Below are 27,910 nucleotides of genomic sequence, written 5' to 3'. Positions count from 1 at the left end.
TAACATGTTTCTGCCTGGAGCTTTGATGCTTGAGAATCAACCATTTTTGAAAATATTTATATGAAAACTCATTTATTAAACCTCTGTACACAAGAATGAACAGGTATGTACAGCAAGTTTACATAAAGAATGATGTTACAAAAGGTAGAAGTGGTGCTTAAAAATTGACCCACAGTTAATTTATAAAAAAATATCCGAAATGGTGAGGATAATGCTGGTCATCCCTGATTATTCCCATCTGATTGCCAGGACTTTTCATGTGGAACATTTTAAAATATTGGAATTTTTAAAAACTGTAATATATTAAACTTATCTACAGGATAATTAGAAACGTAGAAAGAGCAGACTAATGTACAAAGAACAGATAAAAACCACCATTCCATCTGAAACTCACTATTAACGATAGTATAAAACTTAACCAAAATATTAAACAGCAACCGATGACTCACTGTTTTAAGAGTTTCATGTATATAAGAGTGTAAAATATGCTGAACAAATAAATCAATAGTCCTTACATCCCTTAGTGGAAGGTTTTGATTTAGTCAAGTTCTCATATATTGAATGGTCAACATTGGTCCTGGTCAAATGGAAGCCCTGCATGAACTAAAAAAAAAAAAAACACAACAAAACCCTCTAGGGAGGAACGCAGAAGAATTATATTAGTCCACTCTTAACTACTAAAAAGTTTTTCACAAAAAGGGCACGAGATTATCCAATTTGGTGGATACTTTAAGTTTCTTTTGGGGGCACCATAAAACCTTAAAGGAAGACAAGTTAATCTGAAGCCTTTTTGTTTTTTTGCTGGTTTCTTGGGGAATTCTTTAATACACTTCGTATTCGAAGATAAACACCAGTTGATTCTGCCATATTTTCAAACTCAAATGGTGTTATTCCTGCTGCAAACTTGCTCATGTCAGGAACAGGATTTGAATTTTTTGTAGATGATTCAGCACTGGTGACCACATGAGTAACACCTTCATTTCCTCCATTGTTAACCTCACATTTTGAGCCTATAATGCTGTTCTCCAGAATGCCTTCAGAATCCACATGATCAGTGTCACCTTCCTTTAGATCAAGCAATCCATCCCCTGAATTAGGGTCACTTTTAGAATGTTCATTTCTGGATATCTGCATACTAGTGTCTGAAATCCCAATTTCCATTGCAACCAGCTTCTCAGATGTTCTTCCTTCTGGAACAATGTCCAGCTCATTCCTAGATGGGGATGACGTAACAGAGCTTCCAGTTAAAGGTGTATCAGCAGGTATATCAGAGTCACTGTTTGTACTGTCTGCCTGCTCAAGTGCAGCCCAAATCAATCGCTGCTGCTCCTCAAGCTCTTCTAGGGTCAAAGTATCTTCATCCATGGCTGAATCCCCCACTCTTGGCTGAGCAGAATTACTGGAAGGAGTTGAGGCTGGAGTATTCCTGCGAAGAGAGGCAGTAGGCGCTGGAAGTAGAGGGGATGTGAAGTTGGGTGGAGTACATGGAGGAGTTCCTCGTGGCAATGGGGGTGGAGTTGCAATCGATGGAGACCCAGGTGGCAGTGGAGGTTGGAACTGAAAACTGTCATAAGCTAGAGAACCGTGTGGCATTTCCAAATCTAAAATTAGAAGATTAAATAAATCTCCATTAGTAGTACTGAGGCCTGAATTCCTACCTTACCCTACTTTTAATCAGTTTTCAAATCTAAAATGTATTCTTTGGTTAAAAAGACAGTAAACTTATGTTCTCAGCCTTTTGAGCCCAAGCATCAGCTTATGGAGAAATACAGCCATATCATCTGAAAAGCCTATCCTGGTGCTTGACAAATTTTTGCATGTCCCAGTATCCTTGAAACTTGCCATACTGAATCTGTCATTTTGGATTCCAGAGGGAACGCTGATGGCTGTTTTAAAAGCTGCATTTTTAAATGCTCTTAAATATGGATAATACTAAACAAAGTTTGAAGCCAAACCTTAAAGATTTTAGATCCAAGGTGTATGGAAATTCCCTCCTCAGTTCGAGGGAATCCAGAAGGGCAGCTGGGAGAACTGCTATAGAAGATAATTCTGAAATTTGACTTTAGAATATTTAAAGAAGAAAGTTTTCTGGTCTTTTTAACAGCCATTAAAGCTTTCCTCATTCTAATTCCTCTGAAAATATCACGTCTGTTGCAATGCCCACAAGTTGTAAGAATGGAACAATTAATAATAAAAAATTGAATTTAGCTCCTTCCTCTGAATTTTCTAATACATTTTATTTATTTTTGCTTCTTTTAAACTAAGTCAAGTCTTCAGATCAGGCAACTCTCTTTGGGGCTTATTTGGGGTCAAACACGCTGTTGATGATATATAAACAGTATTCTTGTTTTTAAACATTAGCCCTTCAAATTTATTATTTTAGTAAATATAAAATGATATCTGTAAATAGTAAATTAGAGAATTCCCTGGATGGGAAACCCAGTTGATTAAGTCTACCATAAAAATCTCGGGAGAACTAGGAAAACAAATTGTTTCACTGATTTAGATTTTGCCGCCCAGCTTTCTTATATGGTATATTGATGTACAACACTAAAACATGTTAGCTTGGAGAGTATATTTTTAATCCTGTTTCTATTATGGGAATTTTCTTTGTTCAAATTAACTTATAATCAGGTAAAATACATTATTTTAAAATAATGTGTAATTTCCCACCCCCTAATTCTAAGAGGTGGATTTAGAAGAGTGCAAGAGTGACAGCCCTAAGACTAAACAGTTTATCCACAGAGCAGGTAGCTGCAGTACAAGGTTCCTTGGCCCTCATTCCCAATTTGTGCCACTTCTGTCTAACTTAGATATCTCTATGACCCCCATTACTGTAGTCTAACAACCTCTCAGTAATGTATTTATCATCAAAACAACATCACTCTGAGGTAGGAATATTATAATCCTAATTTTAGAGATGAGTAACTGAGGTACAGAAAAGAGAAGTGACTTGCCCAAGATCACATTGGAAATCTATGGTAGAGGAAAGACTTGACCCCAGATCTCCCAAGCCCTATACTAAATGCCCAAATCACTGGACCATTCTTGTGCCTTCTCTCACTTCTAAGGGTGAAAGGCAATTCAATTTATATGCCCACTTGACACTTGGTCTCTTCTGAAAATACCAACAAGGGCATCAGCTGTAGCGAGAATACTTGTCCACCAAAATTTGGATGGGATCAACTCATGTTTCTGTGGGTTATTCTGTGACCCAAATAATAATTGTCACTATTGACCTGGTCTAGATTGAGAGTGGCAACCTAAACAGTCCACTTCTCTTGGGCTGAGGTATAGCCCTCACTGTTACAACACAGAATAAAATAGTCTGACGAAGAATATTGGTAAATTACAGAAAGCCCAACTATAATCCAAAATAATACAAGCATTTGACAAATACAGTTAGTTCTCTATTTTAGCAATACAGTTAAAATATCATGTAATACATTTAGATAATGTGTCAGTAATTCAATACAAACTGAAATACTGATAACCATGTATTGTTATTGAAGTCCACATTTCACTACAGAGTAAGGAGTGAGTTATTCTGAAAGTATAAAATCATAATTGCAAAAAAGAAAAACTATACCAGAATCCATGTCCATGTCAGCTACTGATACTGCAGAATTGTCTCCTTTTACCTTCTTTGAATTGTGAGAACTTGATGGATATGCAGACCTTTTATTGCTAGATTTTGGACTTGGCTGAGGAAAAGTTAGCCAGGAAAACAGAATACAAATTAGTATTATAAAAGGTACTATTATGTGATATAAGGTGGCAATATTCCCTGCTACAAAAATACTAATTACAATCCTCAGTGATCTCAATTTGATAGGGTCCATTTTGTAAGCAAAACACTCAGGTGTCAGAGAAACTTGAGAGGTTTAATGTAATGGAATGAAAAAAATAGCAATCGTTTAGTTTTTCAGTGGTGAAAAAGAAAGGGATTTTGTCTGCATCCCTATCAGAGCCTCAAGAACACCCCTTTTCTCCATGCTTACCCACCCAGATCTCTTGAAGCCACCATGTCATATGAACGGGACATTTCCTCTGTAGGAATCTCACAGAAACTGTTCTTTAATTACCTGTAGAACAACTCAATGCTTTACTCTCAACCCCCATAAAAAAAAAGTCTTGTCAATTGTAATGTACTTCCAGCTTAAGAAATAGGAAACTGAAACCTGAAATTAAACATGCTGTTTCTTGCTTGAAGCAAGAAACACTAGATTGGAGTTAAACATTTACATTAAGGTCTCAGAGAAAGCTATGTAACAAGGTTGTCACACATGTCCTGCAAACATAGTATTAAGCTCTTCAACCATGAAATATCTGAAACCATGCCTATGTTAATTAACTATAAAGTGGATTTTTAGATAACTCAGATATAGTCCGCACAAAATTTAAATTTAGGCATATATCCAAATGGAATTAGCTAACTGTTCCTACAAACAATGAACTAGAGTCTTTTAGCACTGGGTTTAGTAGATGATCAGACAAAGAGAAAGAGTCTAAGTTGTTTTATAAGATGGTGGTTTTTGACATCAAACAGGTGGCCCAAAAGATTTAAAAGGATATGGACAAAAGTAATGGTTTATTCAGAGGGCTACCCTCTAGTCTCAGGACCTGTTTTTAGCTATTGTACTGATGAAAACCTCAAGATTTCACACCAAAACCCAATACCCTCTATTAGCCATTTTTGGCCAAAGTTGGAGGTGTATACAAGAGACCACTGACAACTGGTAACAACAATACAGAAATACATGATTTCTCCAATTTTTTGTATCCAAATATAACAAATATATTCACCGCTCGAAAATTAGAAAGGTAGCTAGCAAAAACTTCCTTCTGTTGAGATGGCTGCATGGGTATGGAACCAAATATCCTCCATTCCTACAGGGAAAAAAACCCATCAATAAAGCTGGACATTCAGTAAGCTGTGGCTAACAATGCACATGCAACTATAACACACATGATATGGACAGATTAGTAAATGTTCCAATCAGAAATTTATTTAACTGGGAAGGAGGAAGAACCCTAAATATGAATTTTTAGCAAAAACATGAGCTCCATTCCAACTTGCGAATATAAATGTCTGCTGCATAGAGCTATATTGGGCAAGAAACCACAGCACCACTTTAATGAGATTTATTAGCCATTTTGTTGCAAACTTCTTATTCAAACTTTGTAGTGCAGCTATTAAAATTTACCTCAGGAGGAAAAGTGAACATAAAGAGCTACAAATTGAATAAAGTCTTCCAAATTATTAGTAATAGTTATGCTAAAATCTATGACAATACATTCAAAACAAAGAAAACTGAGGAAAAGCTACATTAAGAGGCCACTAGCCACCAGACAGAAAACAGTGTAAGGAATAGAAAATTCTTTAAGGCACCTTCTAACACCAAGGCTCAACAGGTGCCTATTTAACTGGTTTCTTAATCTGCCCCATTTTGTCCAAGTGTTAAAAGATGCATTACTGAACTTATGCATCTCAATTCCTGAGACATTCTTTTGATGTAGTTTTTGTTTAGCAAAGAAAGATTATATGGTACAGCATTGCTATGGTAACATTCATATTTCGAGAACACAACATTTAGAAAATTTAGATTCATATGAATGTGCATTCAGCTTTGTTTTGAAAAATATTGGCATTTAAGTGAAAATCTGATTATCAGCATAGGTACAGTATCATATGCTCCCATCTCATAGTGGAAATAAGCAGCATTACACATTAACAGCAGCCTCCTGGAGGTTTACTAGAATCAGCAAAAGTCCAGATAGACTCTTTATTGCACAGGTTTCTTCAGAGATCTTAATTAACTTTTAAATAAATACTTATTCCCTCTCCCCACACACTAATATAATGGATAATTGAAAACAAACTTATTTGCAGTTGACCATCAAGGTTTAAATAATCCCCAAGTAGTTAATGTTTTGTCTTAGAATAACACACCGTGTGTAGCATATACACTTACATCTGAGATCCCACTTGGAGTAGACATATTAAAGCCTGGATAGTTTATTAACTTAGAGACATCATAAGTGACACATTTGTTTTGTTGATAGGGTCTTTCATCTTCTGTTTCACCACCAGTAGCATCTATAACAAAGTATCATAAACGTTAATATTTCTCCTGAGGAAGAAAGTTACAGAAAACATTGCAGCAGAAAGACAACAGGTTGCAAAGTTGAAACACAGTTTAGAGAAAAGGCTTGCAACCAATGTAGCAGGAATACAGTCGCAAATTCTCTCATTAGATGTGTGCACAGCTTCCACTGAAGTCCCAACTAAAGCCGGAGCAGTATTCTGACTTTACTGTTGGTATCCTTGCAGAATTTGGCTCTAGAACATTACATCTGTTGTTTGATCCTATGTTCTGTATCACCAGTTTAAGTTCTTTAAACTCAGGGACTTAAGACAGGTCTGGAAATCATTGCTCTTTTTTTGGCTGTGGGAGTCAGTCTTCATTACCTCAAGGAATTGGCATAGCTAGGGCAGATGAGGGAAGAGTGGCACGCTACACAAGAGGGTTAAGAACCAACTTTGCTTATCCTAGTTCAATTGACCCTGGTAATGTTTCAATACTGTTCTCTTTGGGGGTATCTCCTTAATAGTGAGATACTTAAGGAAACCCAAGACTATAGTGGGGTGGTTATGTGGAAAAGAGCGTTTCTCCGCAACAAGAAAGTTGAACAAGGAAAGAGGGGAAGGGGAATAATATTAATATTTTTAGAATATCCATACAGAAATTATAGTTTTCCTGCTGGCAGCCACTAAATTAAAATAACTTCTAAAATGGACATTTTCTCATGAGGTTTCATCAAGAAGCACCACAGTTTGAAGTTTTAAAGCCAATTAAAACACTTGATAAACTAGGAATGTCCTCCATCTGCTTTTAACACATTCAGAATTGGACAATTTAACCAAGCTAGGCACAGAGCAATACAGCCCTGCGAAACAAGTATCTGGCAGCAATTTCTATGTGGATGTGGTTAATGAACCATTAACCAAGGACATGAGTGTGAAATGGAAAGCTAGGAGATACAACTTAATCTAAGTAAGCAAGACTAAGTTTTACAATAAATTCTGAAGTGTATGCAAAGCCTGTATAAGGATTGTGGCTAGGAGAAATGTGTGCTAACAATTTGTGCTAGTCATAGGCTTTATTGACGCAGTCTGGATCAATTGAATTTTCTTTAGAGAATGAACTGGAAGAGCAACTGATCAAGAATAATGTTGTCACTCTGAAGAGAAAAGAAGATTAATTTTTTTCCCCCCATCATCTTAAATACCTCAATCAGGTAATACTCGTGATAGGAAATCAGGAGATTATCTTGTATCATTGCTACTTAACTGTGGGGATAGAGAATAATCAGCATTAAAATGTAACAAAATTGGCAAGCTACTCAGTAATAAATTAAGTCTTTATTTTGTTTTTTAAACAGAGAAGAGAACTTGGGCTTTGATGTATGCTCTAGACAAGTCTGAAAGAGGGAGCATAAAACATTAATATAGAAATAATTACGGAACTTTGAGGAATACCACTGTTTCCTTCAAAAGGCTCAAATAAAGCAACTTAATCAGACTGTGAGCTAATCAAAAAAAAGTTTGATCAAGCAAGAGCAGGTCTGACACCAGGCCATATATGAAACTTATATAGCTTTCCATAAACTCCATGGTCTAGCGTCAGTGGTTTAAAAGATAGTGAGATCAAATGGACAAAATCCTTCCAACCATGTGATTAAGTCATTTCAGAAAGAACAGAGCTGCTTCACTGTCACAGCAGTATTGGTATTATTAAACATGACTGGAGAAGCTAAGAAAAACTGGCTCACAGCAGTCTCAACCTTTCCTGTAAGGAGCACATCTGATGCAGGAAGAAAAACAGCTATCTGAAAACATGAAAACTTTTTGGAACAAGACCACCACTTTTGGTATTTTTTTTGGTGAATTCTAATGATTAGCATGATCATAATTATAATATTAACTTGACAGTTTAGCACTGGTACAGTTCTTTCGGGAAACAAAACAGTCAAGAGTCCAAGACTTAAAGGTGGCCTGAAGCCTCAACATTGCAAAAACTAATTTTAAATTCATCGGGGAAGGGGGGTGAGGGGGAAAAGGGAGAGGGAACCCTGCAGCTCCCAGCACTATGGAGCCGCAGCAGCAAAAAAAGTCAGACAGGTCACTGCTTCTGTGAATTTTTGTTTATTGCTCGTGACCTGTCCATGACTTTTACTACAAATAACCATGACAAAAATCTTAGCCTTAATTATAACCCACAGTCAATGTCAAGCAAGTGGCAAACTTGTATACTTAAGAATTCATTAGTTTCATTCTTCCTTTAAGTAGGAAAGGAATGAGTTACCTCTACAATCAGCTAGGCTTTCCTAGCTGCATATTACTTACCTTTTCCATCATAAAGTGCAAGTCCTGAATCCTCCAGTTCAGCCTCTTTGAGCCAACCTGGGGGGTAACCCAACTGGCGCATGCGATATATAAATGGAGGAAGACTCTTATCTGTGACACCAAGCGCATCTTGAAGTTCTTCACTAGATAGGAAGATTATTTTTTTTTTCTTATAATCACTGTCATATTTTAAGACTTAGTCGATTTAAGATTAAGTTACCCAGTTACAAAAGTTTCTAGTTATAAAAGCAAGACAGTCACCTTCTAGAACACAAAAATTAAAGTTGTTTCATTTGTATACCTTGTACAGTTAATCCCTTAGTATATCTATTTGAATTATTATATTAGATGAAGAACTACATTAATGTTAAAGATTACAAAGTTAAATGACAAATCAGAAAATTAGAAAGCTAAAGTTCACATTTAACATTAACTTGCCTGTACAATGCAAATAAATGGATGTATGTCTAAATCTATATCTTAGAAAGCTGCCTCTAGTACGAGAGCCACAATTCATTTCTGGATTTGAGAGCTGAAATTCATAACCTTTAAGGTAATCTGCATAGGAAAAGACATCCTTCCTGTAAAGCTAGATTAAACTGAAGTGTTGTCTTCTTGTTAAATGGGATAAGCATATTTTATATGGAAAAAATATTTTTTTTTAAATGAAAAGCTTAATTTCCTGAATCCAGCATGAACTGTAAATGACCCTAAAAAAGGGTCTCAGGAACCATAGAAATATTTGTAGTCTCCCTCATTAAAAGACTAACCTGAGGACTCAGTACGTGTCACTACAGGGTGCCTAGATCAGGGAAAAGTTGGACAGGGTAGGATTAATGGGGAAAGTTTCAGCATGAAAAGAAACTTGAGGAATTTATCAACACATGAAGACATTTACAAAAGGGGTCTTAACGCAACTGAAGATCTAGTTACCAAGAGAATTATTATACAGTAAGTGATAACTTTTATACATTACAAATGGCAGAAAAGTTATTTGATGTGTGTGAGAAGTACAGTGATCCAATCAACGTGTGTAGAGGGGAGAGTCACGGGGGGGAAGATACCTTATTATTCCTGGTTTAAACTTCCCAAACCTCTCTTCTACTTCGTCCGCATGATAACGTTGCTGAAAGTTCTGGTTACTTGCTTCACCACAGGCTTCCATGAACTCTCTTCTTTTCTCACTTATACGGGTAGCATTCCGAGGCTTAAATACAGTTGAGAGACTCACCATGATGCAACTTAAGCATACAATTCACTCAACCCAAACCAAATTATTAAAAGCTGCCTGAAAGTTACATATCAAGGGCATGGAACAGATCTTACATCACAAGACCAAGGCCAGCTCATTGTTCCACTGAATGGAAGTTATAATAAAAATGAAACCAGTGTACTTTAGAAATCTGCCAGCTTCAGAGGGAAAGCTAGAAACATGTAAAGAGACTTTTCTTTAAAAAGGAGGGATCAAACTATTATGCTATGACAGGTTCATTTAAAATACTGATTTAAATCTCTGAAGTTACAAGTATGACTGAGATATACATACAGTTATTGATCTTTAATAAAAGATCATGACCAACATGATTCCAGAAATATCCTGTTGCACTGAAATACATTTTTGGGAACTCAAGAGACAATCTTTCGGATATTGAGGAAAAGTTTACCTTTGGACAATCTTTCATTTGATGCTCTTCAGAACCACAATTGAAACAATGAGGTTTTGGCCTGTTTAAGGAAAGCACTAAAATAAATTTATATTGTAAATTTATCCCTTTAAAATGTACTTTTGAAGTGCATACTTATTCTTCATTATTCTATTACATGCAGAGATTTACATTAACTTGAAATATTCAGTTTTAAGAAATCTGTAAAGTAACTTGTGTACTATAACTAAACATGCATCTTCCTCCCAATTTTTGTAGTTAAAAAACCCCAAAAACAAAAAACCACACTTTCCTATTTAAAAAAAATGTTTGTTGCTGTCAGGTGAAACATGAGAAACTAATTATGGAGGAAGCCACATAAAGCACTGTCAAATGCAGAAAACAAACAAACTGAAAAGATAAAGTTGAAGTAAGTAATATTTCCAGACAGAAATTAGATTATGTCCCCTTAGGAAGATAGCGACTATTAAAGAACTCTCTTTCCTTTTGACTGAAGTATTTTTAACTAAAGTTACATAGACTTATTTGTATAATGTCAATAGTGTGCTAGCTGCTTTGCAAGTAGCTAGCAAGGTACGGTCATGTTTCTGCCCCACGGATGTTACAATCCAGACAACTGGAGTGTAGGGGGCTATCAACCCTACAAGGAAGTATTGTGGGGGTTCTGCCCCCATGTGAACTCATGCATGTCAGAGGGAGGGGAAGAGGCATGGAGGTAGGAATGGGACTCCCTGGGACTAGAGAGGCTGCTGAAGGGATGGGAGCAGGACCTGGAGGGGCTGGAACGGATCTAGTAGGAACCCTGGGATCTTCCTTCCCAGCCTGGAGCCAGCTCACCACCTGCCAGGTCTCTGCTCCCCCACTTACAAGGAGCTTCCATGCTCCCTGTCGACATCACAAAGGCTGGTGGGAAAGATGGAACGGAGAGAAGGGATGTAGTTGAAGGATTCAGTTAAAAGGACACTATCAACTTCATAGATATGCTGTAAATTATTTTCAGATGCTATACCACCACTCTGGATTATTAATTTATTATTATTATTATAAGAACATTTTAGAAATCTCATTTACTTGCTGATGTGCTCAATTCACGGTTTGAATTTCTCTCATAGGAAAATGAAATTTGAAGCCAGTTTCAATTTTGTTTGTTGTCACAGATTCACTTTCAGGTTCTTAGTGCTTCAGTGTTTGGGTTTGAAATGTTGCAAGATAATACTAACTTGTCTAAAAACAACAGTTCTTGGAATTTTTTTTTAAACCATAGAAGTGTTTCTATTGATATTTAATTTTTAAAAGGCTGGTTTTCAAAAGATTTAATATTTGGGCCAAGTTTAAATTTTGTGTCCCTTTAAGCACATGATTAGTGAATTCCCTGTGTGTGTGCAGTCACTTTTACCAATAGGATAAGGGAGAGTGGATAAAGAGGACAACCATAGCTGCCAACCCTCTAGGATTGTCCTGGAGTCTCCAGGAATTAAAGATTAATCTTCAAATTAAAGACTGTCATATGATGAAACCTTCAGGAACATGTCCAACCAAAACTGGCAACCCTAAGGACAACCTAGGTTTTAAGTCTCTTAAAAGGGGTTCATTTTTAATGACGGACTTGAAGGAGAAGGAGGAGGCATATTTGTTTTCTCAGAAGGTATGATTCAAACAGATTTCATGCAAATTGTTCTCTCAGAATACTTTATCCACCATCTAGAAGTATCCACAGTGAAGCATGGTTGCAACTCTGCTTTTCTTTCAAAACGTAATATTTCACTTGAGTATGCAGTAGATTATAGAAAAGCTTAACTGAACTTGCCTCTGTGCCTACTATTTGCATTTGAAATAAGGTATTTCAGATGCTGGAAAAACTAGGCAGACTAGGGTTATCCAGAATTTCCAAAATGACCACTCTTCTGTAATTCTACTTTTCCTCACAATGGCTACACAAACTATTCCAAGATAATTTTCTATTAAATGCAGAGAAAACAGACCAAATAAAAAATGCTGCATAGAACAAAAGCTACGTGACAGCACATCAATGCAAATTATTAAAAAAATGCTAGCTATAAAAAGAGAGCAAAGCACAAAACCAGTTAGTTCAGAAACAGATTTTTCTTACACATGAATCTGACTGCCTTTTTTTGAGCATCCTATATTCCAAACAAACAACTCAAAAACCTTTTCTAGTGCAAAATTCAATATTGTTAACTTAATTTAGGACCATAAAAAGCAATTTATTCCCCCACATACTGGACCCTTTAATAGTCACAATGCACATTTTAAAGTTTTTCAGATTAAAAACTTTATAGTTAAGATAAATACAAACCTTTTTGCTTTTACTTGTATTTCTTGCCCATCCAGAGAGAGAATCTGGCTGAAAACTTGCTGGTATCTTAGATTTCAATAAGGAACTGCTACTGTACAAAGCAGAATTTCAATCTTGTTTTAATTGACAGTGATAGTACTTTATACAGAAGAATGTCCCCATGGCTTAAGCTACAAGTGCATCCTTACTAATATGTTTCAAGTAGGGCTGTCGATTAATCACAATTAATTCACATGATTAACTAAAAAAATTAACTGTGATTAAAAAAAATCAATCACGATTAACCGCACTGTTAAACAATAGAATATCAATTGAAATTTATTAAATATTTTTGGATGTTTTTCTACGTTTTCAATATATTTGATTTTATTACAACACAGAATACAAAGTGAGCACTGCACACTTTGTATTATTTATTACAAATATTTGCACTGTAAAAATGATAAACAAAAGAAATAGTATTTTTCAATTCACCTCATAAGAGTACTGTAGTGCAATCTCTATCGTGAAAGTGTAATTTACAAATGTAGGGGGGTTTGTATTACATAACTGCACTCAAAAACAAACCAATGTAAAACTTTAGAGTCTAGAAGTCCACCTCAGTCCTACTTCTTGTTCAGCCAATTGCTAAGACAAACAAGTTTGTTTACATTTACGGGAGATAATGCTGCCTGCTTCTTATTTACAATGTCACCTGAAAGTGAGAACAGGGGTTCATATGGCACTTTTGCAGCTGGCATTGCAAGGTATTACATGCCAGTTATGCTAAACATTCATATGCCCCTTCATGCTTCGGCCACCATTCCAGAGGACATGCTTCCATGCTGATGATGCTTGTTAAAAAAAATAATGTGTTAATTAAGTGTGTGACTGAACTCCTTGGAGGAGAACTGTGTCTTCTGTTCTGTTTTACCTGCATTCTACCATATATATTTCATGTTATAGCAGTCTCGGATGATGACCCAGCACATGGTCATTTTAAGAACACTTTCACAACAGATTTGACAAAACGCAAAGAAGGTACCAATGTGAGATTTTTAAGGATAGATACAGCACTTGACCCAAGGTTTAAGAATCTGAAGCGTCTTCCAAAATCTGAGAGGGAAGAGGTGTGGAGCATGCTTTCAGAAGTCTTAAAAGAGCAACACTTATGCAGAAACTACAGAACACAAATCACTGAAAAAGAAAATCAACCTTCTGCTGGTGGCATCTGACTCAGATGATGAAAATGAACATGCGTCAGTCCGCTCTGCTTTGGATCGTTATTGAGCAGAACCCATCATCACCACGGACGCATGTCTTCTGGAATGGTGGTTGAAGCGTGAAGGGATATATGAATCTTTAGCGCATCTGGAACATAAATATCCCGTGACACTGGCTACAACAGTGCCATGTGAACACCTATTCTCACTTTCAGGTGACATTGCAAACAAGACTTGGGCAACATTATCTCCTGAAAATTGTAACCGAACTTGTTTGTCTGAGCAATTGGCTGAAGTAGGACTGAGTGAACTTGTACGTTCTAAAGTTTAACACTGTTTTATTTTTGAATGGTTATTTTTTGTACATAATTCTACATTTGTAAGTTCAATTTCATTATAAAAAGATTGCACTACAGTACTCTATTAGGTGAATTGAAATATACTATTTCTTTTGTTTTTTACAGTGCAAATATTTGTAATAAAAATATAAAGTGAGCACTGTCCACTTTGTATTCTGTATCGGAATTGAAATATATTTGAAAATGTAGAAAACATCCAAAAATAAACTAAATGGTATTCTATTATTAACAATGCAATTAATCACAATTAATTTTTTTTAATCGCTTGACAGCTCTAGTTGCAAGTTACAGAAATCAATTCCAGTTGCAGTCCACTATAAACTTATTCACTGAAATATTTGCACAGAGGATTCCCCACCCGAAAGCTTGATTTACACAGTACCATATTGCCACCTGCCAAAACAGACAGAAGCTTCACTGGGTAAGCCTAAAGGGAGTCTTCCTTCAGCCTCGCCACTAGAAGCTAAACTAAGGTGAATGTCACCCTTTATATATATGTAAACAGATCTCAGAAAAAAAAATACAACAGATACATTTAAAGAGAATATCAAGGTTGACAGACCCAAAGGTTTATCCCAACCCCACTTTGCATTTCTCCGTACCCCCTGCAAAGTCTTTCCCCTCTCCCTTACCGCCAGCCACATCAAATCATCCTCTTCTTTCATGTAGCTACATTCTTGGAAACCACTAAAATATTTACGCTCACAGAACCCTAGTCTCTAAAGTACTAAATAGTAGAGAAGCTGTGCTAACTTCAATTTCCTGATAGTTTATGAGAAAGCAGATGACAGGAAGAGCAAATTATAACGTGATGTGTATGCAGCCAAAGGCAGACACAACAAACCCAGGTTGGCCCGCTAAACAGACGGGATTTCTCACTCACTGCAGGCACACTTTAAATTATTAAATCAGATTGTCATAGTTAGACGTTTTAAAAAAAATTGCAGAAAAAGTTTTAACCTCAACTGTGTGTCTGATTGTGTTATTTGGTTATATAAACAGAAAAAGGAACTCCATTTTACTAAACAGGATACTTGGGTATTTCCCATCCTTCTGTCAGCTGTGGATTTTCATTTAATATAGGTTGTCCCAGTTTATCAAGACAAAAATTGGTAAAATATAGAACACTTCCTACAACCTGTTGAAAGAGCCAGAAAATTGTCAGTATATCAGATTAACTGATAATATTAGAAAGGCACAGTATTTTAATATTTCAAAATAATGTAATTAGTTGTACAAAAATCAGTTAAAATAGTTTATTACCTATTTAAGGATGTAAACATAACCAAAACATCCCTCCATACCTTCTGAATGTACATATAGGTAAATTTTCCAAGTATGAAGCTAAAGCATCATGAATTCCAATAAAGTCAATCAATTACATTGCTAAAACCTTGCATATCTTTTTATGACAACATTTTGGACTAAAAGTAAGAATAGAACTTTGGAACTACCCATGAAGAATATAAAAGTTTAACTTACACTGAAAGCTTCCTTAATTTTTTTTATTGTATTAGAACTTGTCACTTTATGGTCCTCTTCCAACAGAATACTGGATGGCTAATATGAAAAGCCAAAAACACACATAAAAAACTCCTTAATTGCTGCAAATGAAACAGATGATATAACTGCTGGTTCCAGCTTTTCATTGCCACGTACACATAAACTAACCACATGCTAGTATATGAAATATATGAAACTTGTAGGCTAGTGATAATATTGTATACAACCCAAGAGGTGAGGTGACATGGCTTTGATTTCTAGTATCTAGAACCTTGGTGTCATGGGCTGGGAATGCTGTGGAGGAAACATGCTCAACCTCTGGGATGGCAAGAAAAGGGAGGAGAGGGTGAAGAGAAATGCCTTGTTTCACTTAACTGTCCAAAGGAAGTGGTCGTTAATGAACTATCTGCAGGACACAGAAAGAATTCTCCTTCCAAACATTTGAGAAATATACCATTTGTAAATAGTAGGAAAAAACTTTCTGTAATTCAGATAAACTAGCAGTGTGATATTGCAACCAAAAAAGTGGAGAAAAAACCCAAAAACCATTATGTTTCTATAAACTCAGACTTTAAGACCAGAATGGTCCATTACAATTATCTAGTCTGAACTCCTGCACATTGCAGGCCACAGAACCTCATCCACCCAACTCCTATCATAAACCCATAACCTCTGGCTGAGTTACCAAAGTCCTCAAAATATGATTTAAAGACTTCAAGTTACAGAGAATCCACCATTTACACTAGTTTAAACCTGCAAATGACCCATACCCCATGCTGCAGAGGAAGGCAAAAAAAACAGGATCTCTGCCAATCTGACCCAGAGAAATTCCTTCCCAATGACATATATGGCGATCAGTTAGACCCAGAAGATGTAGGCAAGATCCACCAGATACAAACCTGGGAAAGAATTATCTATAATAACTTAGAGCCTTCCCCATCTAGTGTGCCATCACCAACCACTGGAGATATTTGCTGCTAGCAGTCACAGATCAGCTACGTGCTATTGTAGGCAGTCTCATCATACCATACTCTCCATAAACTTATTAAGTTCACTTTTTAAGCCGGTTAAGTTTTACCCCACTACTCCCCTTGGAAGGCTGTTCCAGAACTTCACTCCTCTGATGGTTAGAAATCCTTGTCTAATTTCAGGCATCAACTTGCTGATGGCCAGTTCATATCTATTTGTTATAACCCCTCCCCCTCTCTGGTATTTATCCCTCTGATGTGTTTATAGAGAGCAATCATATCTTCCCTCAGCCTTCTTTTTGGCTACGCTTAACAAGCCAAGCTCTTTGAGTCTTGTCTCATAAAATAGGGTTTCCACTCCTCTGATAATCCTAGTAATCCTAGTAGCCCTTCTCTGCACCTGTTCAAGTTTGAATTAATCTTTCTTAAACATGGGAGATCAGAATTACACACAGTAGTCCAGATAAGGTCTATATTCTTTGAACTTATATACCTGAGGCTTAACATTGAAGTGGGTCCTTTCTGGTTCAGCTCTCTGCTGCTCCTCATACTTTTGAACTAAACTAGAAATAAAATCCTCAATTTCTTGATGATACTGCCTGCAAAAGGTAGAAATAAGAGAATACAACAGACTGCATGTGTATATTTAAGGATTCCTGAAACAGAAATTATAAATTTTGAACACTGTATAATTAAGTTACTTTGTTCAATGTTCAGGATAAGAATTTTATTCCTGAACCTTTTATTGCTAGATGTGTACATCTTAAGGTACAGCTTGTAAATCTAAATTTCATGCTGCCCCAATGTAACTAACATATCACATCTATAAATTGAAAAAGACAGACATACAAATGTATTAAAAAGCAAATTCAAAACTGCAACCATGCTATTTAATATAGTTTTTGTGGATGTCAGAACTGATTAAATAACCAAGTAGAAGTAGAAAAGAAATTAAACATAGGCAAATGGAACTGTATACCACATATCCAGCCACATAGGTAGATCCAGATCAGAACAAAAAAAAATGTGGTTTTACAATAAATCAAAGTAAGTAACTAAAAAGAACACTTGCATAAGTAGTGTAAAATGTTGGCTAAACATCAGGAAAGACTTCGTACTTGAGAAACTATTCCACAGTCCAGTTTCTCAAGGAAAGTGGTACAAGTCCCATTGCTTAGAATGCTTAAACTAAACTGGATAAAGTACTACAAACTGGCTCCAAGTAGGATATAGGACAAAGAAAACAAAACCAGAAATATGCTATAGACTCAATAGTTATTCCCCTCCAACTTTTTTCTGATTTTACAATACTTCACACTTTTCCCACTCATTTGGCTGCTCTAAAATTGACTGAGAGAAACCATAAGCATCAGTTCATGGATTCTTCCAAATATGTTTTCTTTTTAAGGTGATGTATACGAACAGGAGAAAGTCTAATGATTGTTTTAAATGAGAAATAAGTTAGTGACATCTCAAAATATTCCTTTTAAAAGTTAAAAAACATTCAAAATTTTGCAATACTAGTAACAAAGAAGTTAGTATTAGACTGCATGCTAAATTTCAGCCTTTAGTACCTATTTACAACCAAACTCCTGATGGCTTTATACTTTTATCTAACACTTCTGTTATTTATAGTACTGCAAAGCAGTAGCAGCTATATTTAAAAGGGACACAAACAACTTTTAAATAAGTGACATTTCTATCTGAAAATGTACATACAACTGTTAAAAGTAATCCCTGTTATACTTAAAATTAGAGAAAAAGTTTTCAGTTTGTTCATTTTGTGCATTTGAAAGCACTTTGTATATAGTCTGTTTCACTACATTGTGGTCAGATGAGCTTATCACAAACACAGAGGCCTGGGGAACTTAGACTCATTTTCCTCGAGTCCTACAAAATGGTGATTACTAAAGCAGCAGCAGAGCTGAAACTGAAAACAAAAAAGGGCAACAGACAGGTGTGTACATAAAAAGGAAGGGAAGGAGAAGTATGCTTGAGCATATTTTGTATTGCCAATCTTGTGCCCATCTAAAGAGACCCTTCTAAATATAGGCACTAAACACTCATTTCAGAACTTAAAGGATGTTCTGTCAAACACCTTTTAAAAAAATTAATTTAAAACATCAAGTTGTCAGTATCCATTTAACTAACATACCTCAGTATATGTATGTTTGAGAAAATTATATTTAGAAAAGAGGCTTACATGAAAGTAATGTACCAGTTGGAATCAGGATATTAAAGACATTTTGCTATAACTGAATAAGTAACCAGGGTACAATAGGTTTATATTAGGCTGTTGTAACACAGCCATAGATTGGTTAATACATGTCAGGTTGCACACTAACAAATCCCAAAAATGGCAATCTTAAAAGGGATTAGACTGACACTTTATTAGCAGGGGAAGTTACTTACTTTGAAATAACGTTGTTCATAAATAAAATCTGTAACAAAGGTCCATCTAACTTAGAACTGTCCACTGAAAGTCCACTAGAAGAAAAAAAGATACTCTAAAGTTACTGTGCAATTACTTTTTCCCCCCTTTCTGCATGAACAGTGTGTGCATCAGCCCACTCATTTTATCACAGCAATGCCACTAGTCAAGAGGACTCTCACTTTCCCCAAGGCAGACACACAGGTAGGCTTGGCCAAAACAAATGCCATTTGCTTTTCACCCATTCTGTTGGGTGCAACAGGCTGCAGTTTAACTCAAAATTGACAAAACATCACAAATATATGTATTTAATTAGTATTTATTCAGTGAGAAATTTCTAACAGGTCAAAGTGATTATCAGATCTGATAATTCTTGCTACTCAATTTCAAAGAAATCTATTTTCCTAAAGGCTATGTCAACAGTTTTTATATAAAAAGATATAACATCTTTAAATACTATATATTCAAGTCTGAATGCACAAAGATAGTGTCCAGAGTGCTCAGGCATTTCAGAAACCCAATAATTTTAAAGACAAACAATAACAAACCTTTTCTAGAAAAGGTAATTTTATATGTTCATGGTGCTTATGTATCAGACAGTGATTAGGCAAGCACCTGTGCTCTGAAAGGGTCTATGTTAAATATACTCATTGATTAGATTTTGTATTACTACACTACAAAGTTAAGTCAATGTAAGGCAGCTTACATCAACCTATGTAAGCATACACACTACAGCATTCCTCCTGCTGCTGTAACTCACCCGCTATGTTGACATAGAAAATCCACATGGACTAGAGGCATAAAGGCTTAGGTCAACATAGTTGAGGTGGTATAGGCACTGCGTTACTTGCATTGCCTGTTGGCTGTCAGGCTGGCTGACAGCTCCGGGAGCGGGAGGGGATGTTCCAGCTGTGAGCCCCAGCAGTGCTGACAGCTGGAACCTTGCTGCCCAGCGCTAAGAGCTTGAACTGTGGGCATCCTGCAGGGTTCCCAGCTGGACTCCAGCTGCTACCCAGGGCTCTCAGCTCAAGCTCCCAGCTGGAGCCTGGCTGCTGCTGGGAGAGCCCTGGGCGGTAGCCGGGCTCTAGCTAGGAGCTCTGCAGGGAGCTGAGAGCCTGGGCTCTCAAACCCCCATTTCTCCCCGACCATCCATCTTAAGTCAGTGTAAGCCAGAGGTGAAAGTAAGCTGGTCTGGACTGGACCAGCTTCCCCAGGCTGCCAATTTACTTCCCTGCAGTGGTCGGAGCCCCAGGCCCTTTAAATCGCTGCCCTAGCCCGGCTGCCAGGGTAGGGGCGGCAGGGCGCCGTTGGAGATTTAAAGGGCCCAGAGCTGCGCTGCGGTAGTGGCGGACAGAGCCCTAGGCCCTTTAAATTGCATCTGAGCCCCAGAGCTCCCAGCCACCTCTGCAGCTGATATCAAGGGGCCTTTAAATCACCCCCGGAGTTTCAAAGGCCCCGCCTCTTCTGGCTGAGGCCACAACCCTGCTCAGGACTCCGGTTTACCAGTAAGTCTTAACTTACTTTCACCCCTGGCGTAAGCGCTCCTGGTGAAGACATTTACCACTGACTGAAGGAGGGTAGTGTGAACATGAAAAACTGCAGTAATTGCTGCAGTGGCTGTAAGTTGGCCTAACAGTTTGATTTTATGTCTACAATACACAATTGCGTTAGTGTTCCAACTTGGAAAGTCAATATTAACATACCTTGGTCGTGTCAGAATCTTCAGTTTTCTTCTAAGTTCTTGATGTTAATTATTTGTCAAGGAATACTGGTTTCCTCTATATTAATCATTAGACTCAAAGTATACCACTTTAAGAAAGAATCAACTCTTACAATAGTTGTACTGAACAGCAAACAGGATTTTAGGCTCTTTCACTTACTTTACCTCACTGCATAAAGCCATTCATAAACTCACCAACCAAAAAACTGAATTTAGAGGGCTAGAACAAAGTGAGTGTGAAAAGCAGGTTAAAAGAGGGAGAATTGTCTCTTTACAAACAGTAACTCACAATATGCACTACAGAAAAGTTCTGTTACTGATGGTATTTTGTCCCTACTTGGTAGGCATCTACTCTGGATGACACAGCACTCCCATGGCAGAAGCTATAGTTAAAATTACTCAAATAAAACTGACTAAAGCAAGGATTACAGGGAGAAAAAGCAATGCAGGGAAAGTCAGAACTAAATGGAGAACTAAAACTGTAACTTACAAAAAGAAATTTAAAGAACCAAAAAGGGATCATCATAAAAAAAACACCACTATACAAAGACAAATACACTGAATAAATTAAGAAATATAAATAGGACTAAGTCACATTTGGACCAGGTACACATATTTCTTCCACAAACACTTTCATCCCCACAAAAGGAAAAAAACAAAATTTAAAAGGAAACTCTAAACACTCAGTCCAGCAGTTTCACAGTTTGAAAGTGTCAAAACGCACTTCGCAGCTAGACTAAACAAAACATGAGAATAAAACTTTAGCTACAAAGAGCATTTCCAAGTCCACCTTGTTGTCACCTTGCTTAAAAACAAATTAATATCTGAGACACTGGTAACATGAGACACAATGCAAGACTCAGATTTTATTCTGGTTTAAAATTCAATATAAAAATGGATTTTTAAACTCTAAACTATGGAATGCTTACTGGTGCTTTCCTTTATTCTGGAAAACAAATAGGTAGAAGAGAAAAGTTGTTATTTTAAATCCACTTTCTATCTCATTTACACATTTTTAGTTGTAAAACAAGATGATCAAGATTCCAAATCTTTCCACCAGGAAAAAAAACAACTGAAAACTCAAGGCCAGAGAGGATGAAGAAGTCAGACCTGCCAACCCTCTTTCATTTGATGAATGAGAGCCTTCTCATTTTAGATGGTTAAAAATTGTTTGTTTTTTAATTAACCAAAAAAACCAAAGCCCCAAATCTCTCACCCTCATATGATGAAAGGGATTGGACAAAAACTATTTCATTTAAATGCATGTAAAAATAATTGCTCTTCAAGTTACTGGCTTTCCATTTTTGGGCTTACATAAAGTTAGAAAATGCCACAAAAAAAAAGGTAACTCAGAACAAGGAGAGCATTGCATCCATCCCTTCAAACTAAAAATAATCTTTTAAACAGTCAAAGCTTGAGACAGCCTCAAAATCGTGGGCCACTCATTACCACTTCAAAAGTTATTTTTCCTCCTTTGGTACCCTGTTGTTAATCGACTTATCTCATTAGACTGAACTCACACTTGGTAAGGCAACCCCCATCCTTTCATGTATTTATACCTGCTCCTATATTTTCCACTCCATGCCTCTGATGAAGTGGGTTCTGGCCCACGAAAGCTTATGCCCAAATAAATTTGTTAGTCTCTAAGGTGCCACAAGTACTCCTCATTCTTCAGAGACCTTTTTTCTTTACTCTAACATCCAATATCCCTGGGAATAGAGACTTATTTCAAACTATGATGATCTGAGTTAGGATCACACTTTTTTTTTTAAAGGAGATTTTTAAACAGCTCATCAAGCCACACTTTATGTTATTGCCCAGATGACACAGCCCTATACAAAAATCACCACAACCTGACTGGGGTGGCATAACTCACACGCAAAACCCAAACTAGACTCAGTGATCACTGAGTAGCAAGCCCCCCACCCCAGTGAAGCAGAGACCATGTTCATCAAGGGGTGGGGGGAGTGAGAGGGAGAGACCCCAGATGTCCCAATTTTATAGGGACAGTCCTGATATTTGGGGCTGTGTCTTATACAGGCGCCTGTGACCCCCCGTCCCGATTTTTCACACTTCCTGTCTGGACACCCTATTTGGGGGGCAGTAGAGGAGCTGAAGGGTTTTGTGCCTCATGGGCCTGGGAGACTCCTCAACCCAGCAGTCCTGGCCCCGGAGAAGCAGGAACCGAGGCTGCGCCGGAAGGGACCCAACATCGGGGGCGAAAGCAGACCGCGGTTAGGGCTATTCCCTGCCCGGGGATGAACCGAAACCAGGCCCAGATCCCTCCCGTCAGGATATTCTCGGACCGCAGCTGCCGCACCATCTCCTCCGAGTCCCTCAGCCGCTCGCGCAGCGCCTCCCCGGCCTCCTCCAGCTCCTCATCCTCCTCGAAACGGAGGTGAAGCGGCTGCGCCGTCGGGGCGGCCGCCTCGTCACCGTCCAGTTGCTCGAAGAGCTCGCGATCCCCGAAGTCCACCTCAGCCGCCATCTTAGGCTGCGGCAGGAAGCGGGGGAGGTCGGTCAAGGGGCAAAGGGCAGAGGTAACGGCCACCTCAGCCACTCACAGCGCGGAGGGAGGGTGGGGGAGGAGAGGCAAAGCGGGATCTCCCACCGGAACGGCCTCGTCGCCGTAGAGTGGCGGTGGCCTCCAAAGACTACAAATCCCGGCATGCAACAGCACAACTTAATCATTGCGGCTTATAGGCCAGCGACGCTTTACAGTGTAGCCTTAGAAGACCATGGCGTGGGGAGGGGGTTAAAAGCAAAAAGGAGCGTTGCATGTTGGGATTTCTAGCCCCCCTCCATACTAGGGTCTCGGAGGCGCAGTGTGTGCTGGGATTTGTAGTCCCGAGGGGATGATTTGGCGTGGATTTGAAGATTCCCTGAGACGTGCAGCTCACAGCAACCTCCAAAGTGGAGGCAAGAACCACAGGAGGTCTCTCTCTTTTGGATAAAACCTTGGAACCCCATGCACTGGGCAACAGCTAACTGGCTGTAAGCATGAGTAAAGGGAAAATCCAGAGGGGGCACGGAGAAGGAAATGTTAAAATTTGCACTACTGTGACAAACCTGTGAAAGGGTGCAACAGTTTTCTCAATTTGCATCCTGTATTTTATAATCTGACTTGTCTGTCTTCTCCCTCACGTAGATTGGCAGGTCCATGGGCAAGGAACAGTCCTATTTCTCTGAGAAGTACTGTGTACATCTCTGGCAGATGATAAATAAAAATAACCCTTCTAGTGTTTTTTGCATAACAAATGTAGGAACAACTTAATCAAGGCTCTCAGATCCAACTTCCCCTTATGCGTGAGTTGTCTTAAATTTCTTTTTCTAGCATGAGACACAAGTTGGCCAAACCTGTTTCTAACCCTGCTCCAAAAGAAGTGGCAGGAAGCAGTATAGATGTGGGGTTTAAATACAGTAGAGGACAACCTGCAGGCCACATGCAGACCAGTCAAGGTAATCTCCTGGCAGGCTGCCAGAGTTTGTTTACATTTGCAAGGCCGCCCACAGCTCCCAGTGGCCACGGTTTGCCATTTCCGGCCACTAGGAGCTGTGGGAAGTGGGGACCAGCACATCCCTGTGGCCCATGCCACTTCCCGCAGCTCCCATTGGCCAGGAACGGGGAACCACAGCCACTGGCAGCTGCGGGCAGCTGTGCAAATGTAAACAAACTGTGGCAGCCCCAGCAGATTACCCTGACAGGCTGCATGTGGCCCACGGGCCACAGGTTGCCCACAACTGGTTTAATAGAAAGGCAGTGGCCATATTTTATTTTGCAAAATAACACCAGTGGAACTGAGACTCATTTCATGCTTTGATCAGGTTACTTGTGTTCTGCTTTTTCTGTTTTCAAAATGTAACCTCTTTAAACAGGGATTGTGTTATTGTGTCTTTGTTCAGTGCCCATCAAAATGAGGCCCTAATAATGTACATATATGCATGGGGTCTGAGACTAATTTTACTCTCCTGTGGTGAAAAGGCTCCCAAAAGCTGTTCAAGATCTTCTGAGGACACTCTAGAAATACAAAATATTAACAGTGGTTCTTAAAGAAGCATATATAGGACTTTCCAACTGGTATGAGAAATAAAACCCATATTTCAGATGACAGTGCCTGTATGTAGCATTGTTTATTAATATTTATTACACATAATAAAACTGCAAATCTTTACCCATAGCCTGTGCTCAGAAATTAGCTAGAAGAACCTGTATAGCTACCTTGCCCTGCCTGGTAGAAAGGTAGGAACTGAGAACAGACCACCAAAAAGCTATGGTTATACTTTTACTAAATGCCTAGGTAGCAGGCACAGCAGAGCTCTCTCCCCTTTGGCCAGTGATTTCTTGAAAATGTTACTTTCAGTTTTCAACCTATGGCTTACTTCTTCAAAAGACAGATAAAACTAGTGATAACAGGGGTGGGGAAAGGTACTCCACAAAGCTCATCATGTTTGCTTATATCAAGCATGGCAGATTGCCCTTAAAGGATATAAGTAGGACCCTACCAAATTCAGTCCATTTTGATCAATTTCATGGTCATAGGATTTTTAAAATCACAAATTTAACCTATTTAAATTTGAAATTTTATGGTGTTGTAATTGTAGGGGTCCTGACCCAAAAAGGAGTTGCGGGAGTCACAAGGTTATTGTAGGGGGAGTTGTGGTACTGCTACTCTTACTTCTGCACTGCTGCTGGCAGCGGCGGCACTGCCTTCAGACCTGGGCAGCAGTAGAGCAGTGGCTCTGGCTAGGAGCCCAGCTCTGAAGCCAGAACCGCTGCCAGCAGCAGCGCAGGATGACATGGTATGGTAGTGTCCCCTTACTTCTCGGCTGCTGCCTGCAGAGCTGAGCCCTCAGTCAGCAACCACCACTCTCTGGCTGCCCAGTTCTGAAGGCATCAGCGCAGAAGTAAGGGTGGTATGGTAATGGTAATGCCACCCTTACTTCCGTGTTGCTGCTGGCGGGGTGCTGCTTCAGAGCTGGGTGCCAGGCCATCTGCTACTCTCCAGTCGTCCAGTTCTGAAGGCAGCGCAGTCAGGACCCTGAATTTGAGATACGTTGGTCTCCCATGTGAAATCTGTATAGTATAGGGAATCTGTATAGTATAGGGTAAAAGCACACAAGAGACCATCTTTCTTGGGGGGAGACCAGATATCACAGTTCATTACATTTTTCATCGCCGAGAATTTAGTAGGGCCCTAGATAGAAGAACCAAACTGGCTTGGAAATAAGGTTCTCCTGTCAGTCACTGACTGAAAACAGCACATTCTTCAGTGTGGGAAAATCTTTTACAACTTCTATGGATTGACGAGCATAAATCTTTATATTCAAATGCTCCTTTCCTCCTACTCTCAAATAGCTTGAGCACTTACTTAAAGGAAATAGAAATTAAGTGAGAAGTAACTCTCCTTTTTACACACATTTAATCTAATACTCACTTTGTTCCTGCTAATTGGTTGAAAAAAATATGTTTCATTTGATAAACTTCCAACTTTTTCAACAGTGAAATTACTATCTCACAGCTTTGGCACACAAATGAAACATACCATTTCTTAGTCTGCTTGAAGTCAAAATGACTAGTATTTGGAGCAATTTCTTTATGAGCAAATCCTGTTTAGGAACTTAGGAAAGTTGTGGAAAAGATGATGCAGAGCAATTTCTCCATTTTCAATACTTAAGTTTCATGATTCCACATGTCTGTGATAAATACGTTTCTTCTGTTTCAGCAAATCTATCAGAGCAGTGTTTTTCAACCTGTGGTCGTAGACCCCTTAGGATCTGCAGACTATGTCTAAGATTTCCCAAGGGGTCCACACATCCATTTGACATTTTTTTTTTTTTTATGTTCCACAAATGAAAAAAAAGATTGAGAAAAATCACTGTATTAGAGTTTAAATTAAACACAAGATCACACCACCATACTACTGGACACTAATAAACATTAGTAAGTCTTCTGTGACAGATTTCTCCATTAGTCAATTTTTTATCACAATGAAAAAAGCACACTTGCCTTTCATTGCCAAGCACTCCAGAATTTTGGTATTATGTAACATTCTTGAAAGTACCCAAATAGGACGTTAATTCAACTTTTGCTTATTTGTTGGAGATGGAAAACTTCTTCCACTTGCCTAGAAACTTGCAACCATGCAAATCTACACAGGATATTATGAGAAGGCATACAGATTTGTGCCTGTAGCATTTTTTCAAGTTATTTTAGGAAAAAGGACTAAATTGGAGTGCTCACTTAAGAGAAAACACAGGAGGAAAGTTTAATTTATCCACTTCTCCTGTTTCCCTATATTTAATCCTCTCAATACCTTTGCTTGCTTTCTTTATATGTTTAAATGTTTCCACTGTATCTGTTTGAGAAAGGAAACCAATTTTGTATTGTCAGTTTTATTCATGAAGTTTTATATCACTTTACAGTAACAAAAACAAAAAAAGAGAAAACCTCAGCCATTCATCTTCAGATAGGCCAAGGGTTAGACCAACCATGAGAATCACGAAGATATGCCTCACACATCTTACAGAAGCATGAGTAGTCATCTAGAACTCAGACTAACAAACTGATATGGCAATGTGTGAGCTACTTGATCATTTCAGCAGAGGGCTTGGGTGGGGTTGTGGCAGCAGCAGCAGGGTTCTGCATTTCATTCCAACCCCATCCCAAGCCCTCTTTGAGGTGGTAGAACAGACTCTTGCCTCAGATCCCTCTGATGGGAGGCAGCAGACAGGGGGCCTGTAGCTCCTTGTGCTCCAGCTGATCAAGGCCTTCCTGCTCCTCAGCTTGTTGCTCCCTCTTTTGGCCCAGAGGGAGAGGGAAAGTTATGCCTCTCTGCCACCAAATGGAGGGCTCTACTTGTAGTCCAGCATAAGCTGAATTCACTGTATGGGGCATTAATTTATGTTGTGGTCACAGAAAAAACACTGATTTTTTTTTGGTGTAAGGGTGGAATTAATTAGGGTACAAAATTTAGTTAGTGGTAGTGTCTTTGAATCCAAGCAATGGAGAGCACCTAGCCAACAGGAGACTAGGGAGGAGGTGGGTTTGGCTAGGGATGAAGGAATAGCTCAGGGAAGTGGTGTATTTCACCCTCATGATAAGGCTAATCCCTTGCTTAGTAGGTGCTGGGTTTTTCCAAGACCTGCTAATATATTGGCACATATTATGTACACCATAGTAACAGTCAAGCAGAAACTGCCAAGTTAAAAAACAAAATGTTCAGTACCCATTACTGTTATTTGAATACCACCCCTCTGATTCCCCTTTTTTCTTATTCTACTACAGAGCTCCCTGTGGTAAAGTAATAGCTGGAAATTCAACATAACTTTTAAAAAT

General features: G+C 38.4%; 1 protein-coding gene across 1 annotated transcript; it reads right to left on the bottom strand.

Moving 5' to 3' along the window:
- Window positions 1-55: 55 nt before the first annotated feature.
- Window positions 56-23,310, bottom strand: ZCCHC8 (zinc finger CCHC-type containing 8). Its single transcript, XM_044990078.1, has 14 exons — window positions 22,873-23,310; window positions 20,558-20,600; window positions 18,836-18,910; window positions 16,917-17,022; window positions 15,435-15,512; window positions 14,987-15,090; window positions 12,392-12,457; window positions 10,075-10,135; window positions 9,475-9,617; window positions 8,411-8,553; window positions 5,976-6,100; window positions 4,807-4,890; window positions 3,590-3,704; window positions 56-1,601 (listed from the first exon to the last, which is right to left on the bottom strand). The coding sequence occupies exons 1-14, from the start codon at window positions 23,060-23,062 to the stop codon at window positions 775-777; spliced, it is 2,160 nt and encodes a 719-aa protein (XP_044846013.1). The 5' UTR covers window positions 23,063-23,310; the 3' UTR covers window positions 56-774.
- Window positions 23,311-27,910: the final 4,600 nt, after the last annotated feature.

Source organism: Mauremys mutica, chromosome 16 (genome assembly GCF_020497125.1).
Source record: "Mauremys mutica isolate MM-2020 ecotype Southern chromosome 16, ASM2049712v1, whole genome shotgun sequence".
Lineage (NCBI taxonomy): Eukaryota > Metazoa > Chordata > Testudines > Geoemydidae > Mauremys > Mauremys mutica.
The sequence above is the reverse complement of the archived record's forward strand: the minus strand, read 5'-3'. Positions and strand labels throughout refer to the sequence as shown.